This window comes from Neurospora tetraspora, assembly GCF_033439725.1.
Source record: "Neurospora tetraspora strain CBS 560.94 chromosome Unknown B0H65scaffold_9, whole genome shotgun sequence".
Lineage (NCBI taxonomy): Eukaryota > Fungi > Ascomycota > Sordariomycetes > Sordariales > Sordariaceae > Neurospora > Neurospora tetraspora.
Window position 1 is genome coordinate 1,016,834 of NW_026944391.1, and position 11,794 is coordinate 1,028,627.

Genomic DNA, 11,794 nt, shown 5'->3' on the forward strand with positions numbered 1-11,794 from the left:
TTACAATATTCTCCTTTACACCTTACCCATCATCCTGCAAGACGATATCCAAAAAGTTATCCAAGACTCTCAGTTGTCTCTCTGCCACCCACTCTTCAAGAGCGATAACTCAAAACATCAACACCATCACAATGGCCGGCGGCGACGATCTCAGCAAGAAGGAAGTCAACATCCTTCCCCACGACACCCAGAAGGACGAGCAAGTATGTTATCCCTTCCTAACCTAGTGTCTTGTGAATCACAGAGAACAGAAACTGACTCTTTGACCAAACAAACAGAAGAACCCCAACAACCCCCTCAACAAGCTCGCTGACGGCGCCAAGGCCACCTTCGAGCAGGCGTCAAAGGCCATGCCCGGTCCCGCCATCTCCCAGAACATTGGCGGCGAGGAGGGCACCAAGGAGGAACGCAGGGCCAAGGCTGAGCAGCTCAACAAGTAAAGGACTGGCTGGATCTGGGAATGGACAAACAACGGAATGGCTGGAATGATGATAACGACTGAATGATACATACATAATTGAACTGTTTTGACAAGTTTGATGGAGTCTTGTTGGGCTGAAGTGACTTGTGTGTAATTGCGCCCAAAATGAGAGGGGACTTGGAGACTTGTAAGACTTGTCTCGAACGGCAACATGTGAACCTGTGAAGCTACTTCCATGTCATCCCATATTGGTACTTCCATCCCATATCAACCTAAGCTATAACTACCAAATGCACATGGGAGTTGTTGTCATTGCCCGTTTCAACATGTACAAGTCAAACAGTTCTCGGAGGTTCCATCTCGTTGAACATCACCTCAGGCAAGCGGAAGGTCGGCTGTGCAAGGGAGCGGATACCTCTAGTGGAGGGGTTTCCCACGAGGGTTACCCAGGGGCACTGTTAGTGGACACGCCAATTGACGCCCTATCCACCCCCGGCACGCTATCTCGACACTATCTGGTCCGTGTCCAGTGGTCGCTTCCCGCTCGGAAATTGGTCATTGGATTGAAATGATTCCCGGTCTCGTCAAGTCAAGTCGCTGCCCTGCCGCTGAAGCTGACCGTCGCTCCGCCGTGGTGATGCAACTCCAAGCCTAACCTCCTGCCAGGTACACCCGCAATTCAACTTATTCTCGCAATACACCATCTCGCAATCTGTACAGCTTTAATACATTGCTTCTCCACGGCAGATCCTAAGCTTATTGTCCGAGGTACGTGATTCCCAGCCTGACGCCCTCCATTCCTCTCTCTCTCTCTCTGCTCCTTTCAGTCATTGGACATCGGTTACCTAAGTAGCTAACCGGCAACTTCCATTGTCCCATCTAGGCTTCCGTCAAGTGTTCTTAATTACACGCGACACGGCCACGGCAGCACGGAGCTTTGCTTTATCTTATACCAACAAGACACTCGGCTCTCGATAAGAAGCACCAACAGCCCGAAAAAGCTTAATACAACATCCCACTTCCACTCTCACCCTTCGCTCGACGTTACCCCCCTCGCCGACCGACCCGCCGACCGATTCAAGGAACGGCGACCAAGCTTCAGAACATCACCTCTCGGCGCTGCGCCCGCCGAACGAGGCCTTCCACCGAACCTCGCATACCGACTCCCAGTCTATCCATGCTTTGCTCCCCCTGGACCATCTAAAGGGGACGCCAGGCCGCAACCCACCACCCACCACTTCCGCGCTTCCACCCCTCATATCTCTTCGCCATGCCGTCCATCCTTAGCGACGACGACAAGGAGACGGTCAAGCGCTGCGTACCCAAGCAGACCAACAAGATCCATGCCGTCGCCGTCGCCAGGCTCTATGTAGCCTACCCCAACCCGTCCAAATGGACCTATACCGGCCTCCAGGGTGCCGTCGTGCTGGCAAACGATCTCGTGGGCAACACATATTGGATCAAGCTGGTTGATATTTCGGTAAGTGCTACAAAGAACGAAAAGAGTTGAAATTTGGCTGACATCGGACAGCCCGGAAACAGGGGAGTCATATGGGACCAGGAGATCTTCGACACTTGGAGCTACAACCAGGACCGTGTCTTCTTCCATACCTTCGAGCTTGAGGAATGCGTGGCCGGCTTGTCCTTCGTGGACGAGAAGGAAGCCAAGCAGTTCCTCAAGAAGATGAACGACAGGGAAAAGAACGCCAGCAAGGCTACCAGCAAGACACCTTTCGGAGGCGCTTCCCAGGCACACCACCACAAGCACGGTCTTTTCGGAGGTCTGTTTGGAGGACATAAGCACTCGTCTCCGACAGCCACCCCGCCCGAGTCGCCGCGCACCGCTGCACCGGCAAGCCGTATGAGTGGAATGAACGGATACAAGCCTCCTTCCGAGTTTGCCACTTTGGATGCTTTCGATCCCTTGTGGAGGGAACACTTTGGTGACGACCTAAAGGCCCAAGGCCTCGACGACGACTTCATCCGCGAAAACCAGGACTTCATCATTGAGTTCTTGAAACAGGAGCAAGCGAAGCAGGGCACACACACGAGCACTCCTCCGCCGCCGCCGCCATCTGCTCCTCCTGGTGGTCCCGCAATGAGAGCTCCCCCACCACCTCCTCCTGGTGCTCCGCGCCCTGTCTCCGAGTCGGTAACTCCGTCGACGTCTAGGAGAGGGCCAGCACCCCCGCCTCCTCCTCCAGCAAGAAGATCCGGCAAGCTCGACACCGAAAACCACCAGGAACCGACCCCTACGCGAGACTCACCTCCAAGGCCAAGATTTTCTGTTCCTCCTCCCATTGCCGATGCTGGCAAGTTTGCTCACTCTGATCCTCCGCGACACACGCCCTCTGCGCCTGGACCTCCACCACCTCCTCGGCCGCCCAAGACACCACTCGAAGATTCGGACCCGGGCCATAGGTTTGGCGTTCCTCCGCCATTCACAGGCCAACGAAGTGTGCCCCCGCCGCCTCCTAGCCGTGGCTCTGTTCCTCCGCCACCGCCCCCGAGAAATTCAGCTGCGCCACCTCCTATGCCTCCCAGGGCACCGGGACCAGCACCTCCCCTGCCGCCCGCGAGCTCACGGCCGCCGCCGATGTTGCCGACTAGAAGCCCGGCACCGCCGCAGGCACCACCTCTCCCGACCTCAAACGCGCCGCCTCCGCCGCCTCTACCGGCCACCCAGGCGCCTCCACCACCTCCCCTTCCCGCAACGAGCGCGCCTCCTCCGCCACCACCGGCACCGCCAGCACCCCCGGCGCCCCCTCTTCCCGCAGCACATGCTCCCCCGCCGCCTCCTCCTATGCCTCCCATGCCCGCACCGTCAGGCGGCGCACCACCCCCGCCTCCGCCTCCTCCCCCTCCCCCGGGCGGCATGGGCGGCGTCCCCCCACCTCCTCCTCCCCCTCCTCCAGGTGGTATGCCTCCACCGCCCGCTGCTGCCTTGCCGCCTGTTGACGGCACTCGCTCGGCCGTGTTGGACAGCATCAAGGGTGCGGGAGGTATTAGGGCGTTGAAGAAGGTCGATAGAAGCCTGGTCCGTGATCGTTCCGCGGCTGCTGTTCCTGGTGGCGGCTCCGATACTGGGCCCGCAGGTAGTGGATTGCCGCCCGCTGGAGTTGCGCCGGGTGGCGGTGGTGGGATGGCGGATGCGTTGGCGTTGGCGTTGCAGAAGAGGAAGGAGAAGGTTAGCAGGAGTGGTAAGTTTCACTTAACCCGAGAAGTGTTTGTGGATTGTGGGAAGATGATGCTAACTGGTGTTGAACAGATGACGAGGATGATGGTGATGATTGGGATTAAGTGTCCGATGCCCTTGATAACATGGTGAAGAGCACTATGACAGTCTCCAAGTACGCGAAGAGTCCAGAAGGAATGGAAAGGAAGAATGAAGCGACGCCGATTGCCAGTGGTTTACCCGTTTGGTCCGGCGTCCGCTACAGGTGAGATCTAGTGGGTAAATGATCATGGAACGATCAAAACGAGACAAGGAGAAAACAGGAGGAACGAGGCCTGGGAATGGCGTGAGAAAGAGTATGGGGATGATGAAAGGTGAGACAGGGTTGGAAGGGATACAGTATCGTTGCATATATAGCTTCACCGTATTTGGAAATATTCGCTTCACTACTGGTGTTCACAAGAATTCTATTAGATGTTAACTTTTACAACCTACTCATGGTCAAGTAGGTGCACTTGTTTCGTGTATGCTGAAGCACGGCGCGAAGTTTTGTTTGGTGTAGAGAGAAGGTGAGCAGTTATAGTCAGTTCTACGTAGGATTCGTGCATATCTACTCTTCACTCATGATATCACAACAGAACACGGCAGGGTCATCAGAGTGTTCATACCAAAAATCCATTGCCTAGCTCGAGAAAAGTAAAAGAAACCAGACATGAGAGCCCCTAAAAGAACATAAAAAGACGATGATAAAGCCATCCTATCAAAAAACAGCCTAACCCCTTTTAATATCCCATAGTACGTACCCTTTTCGCTGCGAATGGATGCTCTCTATGTCCCCCTTTTTTTCGCTCCTCTTCCTTCCGTCGTCCTCTTCATAGGACCCTTGACTCCGACCAGATCCAGGTAAATGACGTCCCTCCCACCATTGTACCTGGATCCGGTCTCTCTGCTCCTTCTGATTTGTTTGTAAATTTGTCTTGTCTTGTCTTGTTGCCGAAAAACAAAGAAATAACAGGCACACCTAACTGTCGGGGAACCAAAACTGGTTGTTTTGTTGTTGTTGTGGGCTGGGTTGGCTTGCGTACGGCCGACCGAGAAACAGAACAGAGGCCAGAGTGGTTTGAGAGAGAAGACAGCTTTTTGGACTTTCCTGGACGACCCCTTGCTTCCTGACCGGATCCTTGGGATGACTGACTTTGACGAAAGGAAGGTGGAAAGGGGGAGGAAGAAAGGGAAGTTGGGAAAGGGTGGCGTTATTTCGCATGTTTCGGTAACTTTTGGGGTTTGTTGCCTCGTTCTTCTTTAAGTGCCGAGAAGGATGAGGCGACGATATGGTGTTGAAAAGGCGACGACACGTTTAGATGTCATCGATATCAACAGTCTTGCCGCCGGCCTCGGCGCCCTCCTCGTCCTCGGAGTCACGGTCCTCGTCGAACTCGAAGCCGCAGTCGCCGTCCTCGTTGGGGCCGAAGGTATCGGTCTCGTTGATCTTGGCGGTGTCGGGGAGCTCGCCGTAGGCCTTCCTGTTGATGGGGGAACAAATGGTTAGTAAGCTGTTGCTGACAGGGAGGAGGGGGAGGGGGGAGAAGAAAAACGTACAGAGAACGGGCCTCGTCTGCAGAGTACTTGAGGATAACATCACCCTTCTCGTCCTGGTACTCACGGAGGGAGACAAGAATGATGTCACCGTTGTTGATCCAGATCTTCTTGCGAAGCTTGCCACGGATGAGACCGAGGCGCTTGACACCGTCGAAGCACTGAAAGCGGGGAAAAAGTCAGAATATTTGTTTGCTTGTTGGTAGTTTGGCGAGGGGCGGAAAGGACATACCATAGCCTCGAGTCTGCCGTTACCCAGCATCTTGATGACCTGAGCGTACTCTGTAGAGGAAGACATGTGTGAGCTTGTTGTTCGTTTGCTGTTGTCGGGAGGCATGGACGAGCGTCGACGTCGCAGGTTTTGCTGTGTGTGCGTTTCGCTCGCTCGCCACACCGGCGTGTTCACGTACCTTGACCCTCCTCCTTGAAGGTCAACTCGCGCTTCTCATTGCTGTTCGAGATGGTTAGCCATATGAAGAAGCAAAGACTATGGTATGCGACTCCGTCGACGACGAGCTAGTGCGCGCGCATCCCCATGATGCTTGGTAGCGGCGGCGATGCGGGGCGGCGCGATGGATCTCGGTCGTCGTCGGCGGGCGGGCAACACCAGACAAAAAATCTGGGGAAAATCCTTACTCGTTCTCGTTCTTTCCCCTTCTCCTGTTCTTACCACCCTTTCCCTTGTTCTTAGGCATGTTGGCTGTTGTTGTCGACGACTACGGGTGTCGGCTGTCCGGTGTGGTTGCGGTGTGTAAATTGGGTGTTGATGCGAGAAGGGAAGGCAAAAATCCAGCAACGGCTGCGTGGAGTGGATGACGGACTTGGTTGGGGTCAAGAACTGCTGGAGCACTGGAGCAACGGCGGCTTCTGGTTACCTTTTTCACACGCCTGGGCCCTGTTCTGGTTCGTACTGAATGGAAGGCGTTTTGGTATTGTTGGTGGTGGAGAATCTTTGATACGGACTGGGAGAGTGGGAGGCCACAACTGGATGGAAACTCAAAGAGCGAGGGGCATTTCATGGAAGGTGGGCTTTTGGTAGGGCAAAATGGGCGAAAAGGGGTGGCTCGGACCTCGTCCTGACGAATCATATTGTCCATAGCGCAGGCAAAAAGTCATGGCGGCCGCCGAGGCGCGGCTTGGCGTTTTCAAACCCCGTGAATGTGGGTGGCTGATCTGGACCAAATTCGCTTGAATTGTTCGGTACGGTATGGTGAATGCTGGTAAAATACTTTACGACAACGGCAACCGCACGTCTGATTCTCACTCATGCCGGCGTCTTCCACCACCATCAACATGTTCGATATTTCACCCGTCAGCAACAACTTTCACGTCACTAGTTGAGCACAGCCGACTGGTCATCTTCCATGTCCTTGCCTTCTTTCCTGAAGTGTGCCAGGTCAGCTGGCCTTGTTGACTTGGCGTCGACTATCAAGACTAGATGGCGACCCCTACGACCTCTGGTACTCAGAGGCTGTGATCAACGGCGAGGCAAAGGCATGAGGGCCAACATTCCGGAAGATGCGGCGCAAGGATACGGCTACACTCAGATGAATTGGAGTCCCTATAGCGAGCCGGTACTGTCGAAAAGAGTCAAGGCTCTGTCCGACGCGCTTAACATCGGAACTTATTACGACGTCAGGGCAGTCAAAGGGCAGGATCCTGCCAATGCTCCGTTCATGGTCTCGACGAGCACGAGACATTGCTATACAAGACAGTCGGTCATGAAATACTTTGGTTTAGGAGAACATCCTTTGACGGATATGTTTCTCCACCATTACACCTCTAAGAAGCACCGACCATTATGGTTGTTCGTCTACAACGGTGACGCCGACCTTCGTCCCGTAGTGAAGACTGTGTGCGTGAAAAGGTTGAGGGAGGCCGTTCTCAAGGCTCTCAAGGCGAACGGATACGGCCATTGGGGGGATCGATTGCCGGGATTCGACGACACATCGGTGCTTCACGGCACCATTCACGTTCGCATCTCACACGGCAAGGAGTTCCTCCAGATGAGCGACCAGGAGATCCATGACATGCTTGACAAACTGATGAAGAAGCATATCATCAAACAGCTCCAAACACCACAATGGCCGATACAGGCTCAGTGTAGGCGGGCTCGTGTTGGCGAGCAGTCACCTCCAAACAGAGGATCCAGTGGATCACCTCAAAACAGAGGATACAGCAACCAATCGCAACAGCGTGGATCAGGGCAGCCGAGTGCTGGCGGTTATAGAAACACCAGAGAGACACCAACCGACATTCGTGCTGGCAACCGGATTCCGAAGCCAAGCGCAGAGGATGGAATCATTCAAGGCGATGAGTCCCGATCCCGTGTACAACAGCTTGCCGAACGGTTCCGAACTCGTCATCAAAATCCAGGATCGAACTAGGACTTTGGGACAGGATGAAGGCGGCTCTTGGTAGACTCATGGGAGCAAACGCGAGTTGAGCGTTGACTCCTTAGAGGGACCTCTATGTAGCCAGCTGTCTACTCCCACGGCATATAGAGTAACAGTACCGTTAAAGGCCTGTACAGCACACCGGGAGTAATCAGTACAAGTAAGATACCCTTACTCAAGCAAGCAGCCTCTCACAACAACTCTCAAACCCGAGTTTCAAACACCACCAGAAGTCGAAAAGGTACGTACCTTTTAAAGTGGAGCCACCCAGGGGAAGCATCAAAGTCTTGGCGCCAAGCAGAGGCTCTCAAGGTGTGCGTTTCCGGCCAAAGCCCCCACATTTCTCGGTGAGCGATGCCCCTGCCTCAAGGGAGCTGCTCCGGGGGAGGTCAACCACTGGACGGTCGCTGGCAGTTAGGGCAGCTCCAATTGAGGTCCAGTTTAGGCCATGAAGTGTCCGTGAGATTTGGCGACAGCTTGATTGCTTGCTCCTTGCCCGAGTATCACAAAGACAACCAACCAGGTCACCACTCGAGAATCGTCCTGCGCTAGCTGCTGTCTGCACATTTCTACCAACAGGGCAGCTTATCTGCAGCTTTCCAAAGAGGACACGGCACTTGAAATCCAGGGTCGAAGCTATAGCTGCATATCTCCCGAAGCTCGACAACCTACCAACAATCCGTCCACATCCCCATCGCGAACCATCATGCTCGTCTCCCTGACCGTCGGCAAGGTCGACGCCGGCGTCACCGTTCTCCTGACTCCTGACAAGCGACTAGTATGTTTGAATGCAGTAGTGATCAAGTCAAGGAACTGCTGCTAATCACATCATCCCCCAGATCGAATTCCCGTCTATTCTTCTCCCACCCGACATCTCCTCGGGCTCCATTGTCGACGTCACCGTCGCCCGCAACGTTGCCTCAGAAGACGAAGCCGAACGCGCCTTCCGCGCCCTCCAAGACAAGATCTTCAACGCCCTCGGTGCCGCCGAACCCAAGGCCCCCAACCTCCGCTGTCGCAATGCCACCCAGACCAGCGTGGTCCTCGAGTGGGACCCTATCGATCTCGCGACCGCCGACCTGATCAGCCTGGCCCTCTACCGCAACGGCCAAAAGGCCGGCAACATCCCCAAACCAACCGCCATGCACTCGACCAAGATTTCTGGTTTAGCCGTCGACACCGAGTACACGTTCCACCTGGTGCTGCGCACAACGGCCGGCACCCTGGCTAGCGAGAAGGTCGTGGTCCGCACACACAAGATGACCGACCTCAGCGGCATCACCATCACCACGGGCATCCTTCCTCCCGCGGTCAGGGAGTCTCTGGCGCGCTCCGTGGACCGGATTGGCGCCAAGCTTGTCGACACCGTTAGAATCGATACGACACACTTTGTCACCACCGAGGGCCGGGGCGTGCAATGGGAGAAGGCGAACGAGCTCAACATTCCCGTGGTCAGGCCCGAGTGGGTGGAGGCTTGTGAGAGGAACGGCAGGATCCTGGGTGTCACCAAGTTCTACCTGGATGCTGTACGGGTTGGAATGGGACCGTCGGCGGCGGATATGGGAGGAAGCCCACCGATGCAGCACAATAGGAGTGTGTCTGCTGCGTTTTCACAGAAGGAGTTGCCGCCGCAGCCATCGCCGCCAGTGCCGCAGCAGCAACAGACGAGCCCACCGCCTACGAATGGGGTACGCAGTCCTGATGTGAACAAGCCTACACCACCACCGCCTGCCGAGCCAGAGCCAGAGCCGGTGCCGGTGCCGGTGCCGGTGCCGGAGCAGAAGCAAGAGGAGGATTTACAGCCGGTGGCACTTGAGCCTAGTGTGGAGGCGACAACAACAGAAGTGCAGCAGGAAGATGATACTGGGTCCGAGAAAGGAGGCGACGAGAGTGACGTAGCGTCTGAACCAGAAGACAAGGTCAAACAAGACGACGAGCAAAAGGTGCTTGCCCATGAAAAGGAGGAACAGGGTCTGGCAGTACGACCTGCTTCTACGGTGGAAGACGCCGAGGAGAGCAAAGAGGACGAGGACGAGGACGACAACAAGGACGACAGTCTTAACCCCAAGGGAGGAAAATCACCTGATGGAGCGTCGTTCCAGGATGTTGCCCTATGACAGCTGAAGGGTTGGAACGAGAGAAGAAAGGAACAAAGATAACGGACAGAGGGTTAGAAACGCCCATGTACGATTAATATTGCGGTCTACGCGAGGGCTGTCACAGCTTTGAGGGCAAGGAAGCGCGAGTCTGGCTGGGCTAGTCTACTTCTTGGCGGAGGATAGAACTTTGATGACGGATCACGATTGATACAGTTAATACACCTTACTTCATCCTTAGATCTTGCAGTTCCAGTGCTAACACTTTTTCATAGCCATATCCCGTTTCTAGTCTCCCCAACCCATATCACTTCTTTGTTCCATCTGTTCCCTCTCATAGTTTCTACCCATAACCCCACCCGAACTCTCCAACCTTCCAGATCCTACTCTCAGATCTCTGTTTTGTCTTGGCACCCCTGAATCGCACATGGTCCTCCAATGGATGCCAGATCCCTGGGAACCCTGGGGACGGCATGAGCCGCATCCGTGTTGGTGACGTCGATCAGTGACTTTATGACTTACACACGGCGATACACTAACAACAATGTCAACAAATGGCCATATGTCTTTGATATCGAGTGCGATTGGAGTGTCTTGGAGGATGGGCGAGGACTCCGTTGATGATGACATTACTTCGTAGTTGTCAGTCCGCGAGAGACCGTCGGGACCGTTCTCAATATCAACACTGTCCTCCCCTCATCAACTCAATATTTCCACTCCTCAACCAGCTTCACGGTTGACTTTCTCTTCTATACAATCTCACAACGATATTCTGAAAGATTAGGTTCTCAAAAGAAACAACTTCCTCCAAGAGCAGCATAACCTCATCCACAATCACCATTTAGAAACACGACACCACCACAACCCCAACGTACCCCCTTTTCAACACCCAAAATGTCCAAACCCTGGATCCTCCTCTGCCCTTCCTCCCGAGGCATCGGCCACGCCTTAACCCGACACCTCCTCCGAACCACCACTCTCCCGATCCTCGCCACCACCCGCACCCGCGACCCGGAAGAGACCAAAGCCGCCTTGCTCAAGGATTTGTTCCCTTATGGCCAACAATCTTCCCCGCTCACCGATTCCTCTTCCTCAGCTTCCGACCGGGCTTCCGCCGCTTCCGCTACAGGCCCGGGCGTAGCAGCCTCCAGCAAATTCAGCGATTCTTCGTCAAGCGATACCTACCCTTACCCCTCCCCGTCAGAATTCAGCAGTACTTCTGCCGACTCAGGGGAGTCGTCGACTTCTGCGACACCAGACTCTTCTCCTGACCAATTTTCCGGTCATTCTGCCTCTTCGTCAGCTGCATCCAGATCAACACGATCCTCCCTCTCCGACCCCCCTAAATCCACCCCAAAAGAAGACCCCCGTCTTCCCTCCGCCTCCTCCCGCTTGCATCTGCTCCCCCTCGACGTCTGCCACGAGGACTCCATCCTCTCCTGCGCCCAACAGGCCTCCTCCCTTTTCCCGCCTGAGACCCATCACCTGCACCTGGCATTTGCCTTACCGGGGATCTTGCACCCGGAAAAATCGCCGCAGCAGGTTGATTACGACTTAGCCCTGGATACGTACAGAGTGAATTGTCTGGGCCCGTTGATGCTGATGAAGCATTTCGGTGGCTTCCTGCCGAGACGGGGGACGGAGATGGATTTAAGTTTAAGTTGGCATCCCGTTGGCCTTGGCTCTAGAACTAGTTCGGGGATCAACGAAGAAGAGCTGGAAGGCCACCACCACCACCCACTGGAACGAATGCTGCTGCTACCGCCGCACGCAACATGGATCAACATGTCCGCGCGCGTCGGGTCCGTGTCAGACAACAAATCCGGCGGATGGTATTCTTACCGGTCCTCCAAAGCGGCTGTCAACAGCTTGACCAAATCTTTCGATCACCAGTTGCAGAGTAGAAGTGGAAAAAAGGCAATGTGTATCGGGTATCACCCGGGAACGGTCAGGACGGATTTAAGTAAGGGGTTTTGGGAGAGCGTGCGGAATGATAAGATTTGGGAGCCGGAGGAGGCGGCGGGGCATATGGCGGGGGTTATTGAGGCTTTGGGGGAGCAGCAGAGGGGGCGGATTTGGGATTGGAAGGGGGAGGAGGTTTTTCCTTGAG

The 11,794-nt window shown here is 55.0% G+C and overlaps 6 protein-coding genes across 6 annotated transcripts; 5 read left to right on the top strand and 1 right to left on the bottom strand.

The window, feature by feature from the left end:
* Positions 1-131: 131 nt before the first annotated feature.
* Positions 132-440, top strand: B0H65DRAFT_553259 (uncharacterized protein; the record flags this gene model as incomplete). Its single annotated transcript, XM_062829950.1, has 2 exons — positions 132-203; positions 279-440. The coding sequence occupies 2 exons, from the start codon at positions 132-134 to the stop codon at positions 438-440; spliced, it is 234 nt and encodes a 77-aa protein (XP_062677097.1).
* A 960-nt stretch (positions 441-1,400) lies between these two features.
* On the top strand, positions 1,401-3,738 carry B0H65DRAFT_337910 (WASP-like pretein las17p). Its single transcript, XM_062823597.1, has 3 exons — positions 1,401-1,901; positions 1,953-3,621; positions 3,690-3,738. The coding sequence occupies exons 1-3, from the start codon at positions 1,692-1,694 to the stop codon at positions 3,719-3,721; spliced, it is 1,911 nt and encodes a 636-aa protein (XP_062677098.1). The 5' UTR covers positions 1,401-1,691; the 3' UTR covers positions 3,722-3,738.
* A 964-nt stretch (positions 3,739-4,702) lies between these two features.
* On the bottom strand, positions 4,703-6,353 carry B0H65DRAFT_480418 (uncharacterized protein). Its single transcript, XM_062827573.1, has 5 exons — positions 5,829-6,353; positions 5,603-5,643; positions 5,425-5,474; positions 5,196-5,353; positions 4,703-5,119 (listed from the first exon to the last, which is right to left on the bottom strand). Exons 1-5 carry the CDS (start codon positions 5,885-5,887, stop codon positions 4,954-4,956), a joined length of 474 nt encoding a protein of 157 aa, XP_062677099.1. The 5' UTR covers positions 5,888-6,353; the 3' UTR covers positions 4,703-4,953.
* Positions 6,354-6,428: 75 nt separating this feature from the next.
* On the top strand, positions 6,429-7,935 carry B0H65DRAFT_480420 (uncharacterized protein). Its single transcript, XM_062827574.1, has one exon. It carries the CDS (start codon positions 6,557-6,559, stop codon positions 7,577-7,579), a length of 1,023 nt encoding a protein of 340 aa, XP_062677100.1. The 5' UTR covers positions 6,429-6,556; the 3' UTR covers positions 7,580-7,935.
* Positions 7,936-7,965: 30 nt separating this feature from the next.
* B0H65DRAFT_503308 (uncharacterized protein) lies at positions 7,966-9,947 on the top strand. The gene is made up of 2 exons (XM_062827871.1): positions 7,966-8,366; positions 8,428-9,947. The coding sequence occupies exons 1-2, from the start codon at positions 8,295-8,297 to the stop codon at positions 9,703-9,705; spliced, it is 1,350 nt and encodes a 449-aa protein (XP_062677101.1). The 5' UTR covers positions 7,966-8,294; the 3' UTR covers positions 9,706-9,947.
* Positions 9,948-10,446: 499 nt separating this feature from the next.
* On the top strand, positions 10,447-11,793 carry B0H65DRAFT_583243 (uncharacterized protein; the record flags this gene model as incomplete). Its single annotated transcript, XM_062830873.1, has 1 exon — positions 10,447-11,793. Exon 1 carries the CDS (start codon positions 10,579-10,581, stop codon positions 11,791-11,793), a length of 1,215 nt encoding a protein of 404 aa, XP_062677102.1. The 5' UTR covers positions 10,447-10,578.
* Position 11,794: the final 1 nt, after the last annotated feature.

Excerpts from the sequence above, each read along its gene's own strand:
- B0H65DRAFT_337910 (XM_062823597.1), top strand. The coding sequence starts at position 1,692 with ATGCCGTCCATCCTTAGCGACGACGACAAGGAGACGGTCAAGCGCTGC. Across the intron at positions 1,902-1,952 it reads TCAAGCTGGTTGATATTTCG|CCCGGAAACAGGGGAGTCAT; the intron begins GTAAGTGCTACA and ends GACATCGGACAG. Across the intron at positions 3,622-3,689 it reads GGAGAAGGTTAGCAGGAGTG|ATGACGAGGATGATGGTGAT; the intron begins GTAAGTTTCACT and ends GGTGTTGAACAG.
- B0H65DRAFT_480418 (XM_062827573.1), bottom strand. The coding sequence starts at position 5,887 with ATGCCTAAGAACAAGGGAAAGGGTGGTAAGAACAGGAGAAGGGGAAAG. Across the intron at positions 5,644-5,828 it reads AGGGGAAAGAACGAGAACGA|CAATGAGAAGCGCGAGTTGA; the intron begins GTAAGGATTTTC and ends CATCTCGAACAG. Across the intron at positions 5,120-5,195 it reads GCAGACGAGGCCCGTTCTCT|GAAGGCCTACGGCGAGCTCC; the intron begins GTACGTTTTTCT and ends CCCCATCAACAG.
- B0H65DRAFT_480420 (XM_062827574.1), top strand. The coding sequence starts at position 6,557 with ATGTCCTTGCCTTCTTTCCTGAAGTGTGCCAGGTCAGCTGGCCTTGTT.
- B0H65DRAFT_503308 (XM_062827871.1), top strand. The coding sequence starts at position 8,295 with ATGCTCGTCTCCCTGACCGTCGGCAAGGTCGACGCCGGCGTCACCGTT. Across the intron at positions 8,367-8,427 it reads TGACTCCTGACAAGCGACTA|ATCGAATTCCCGTCTATTCT; the intron begins GTATGTTTGAAT and ends ATCATCCCCCAG.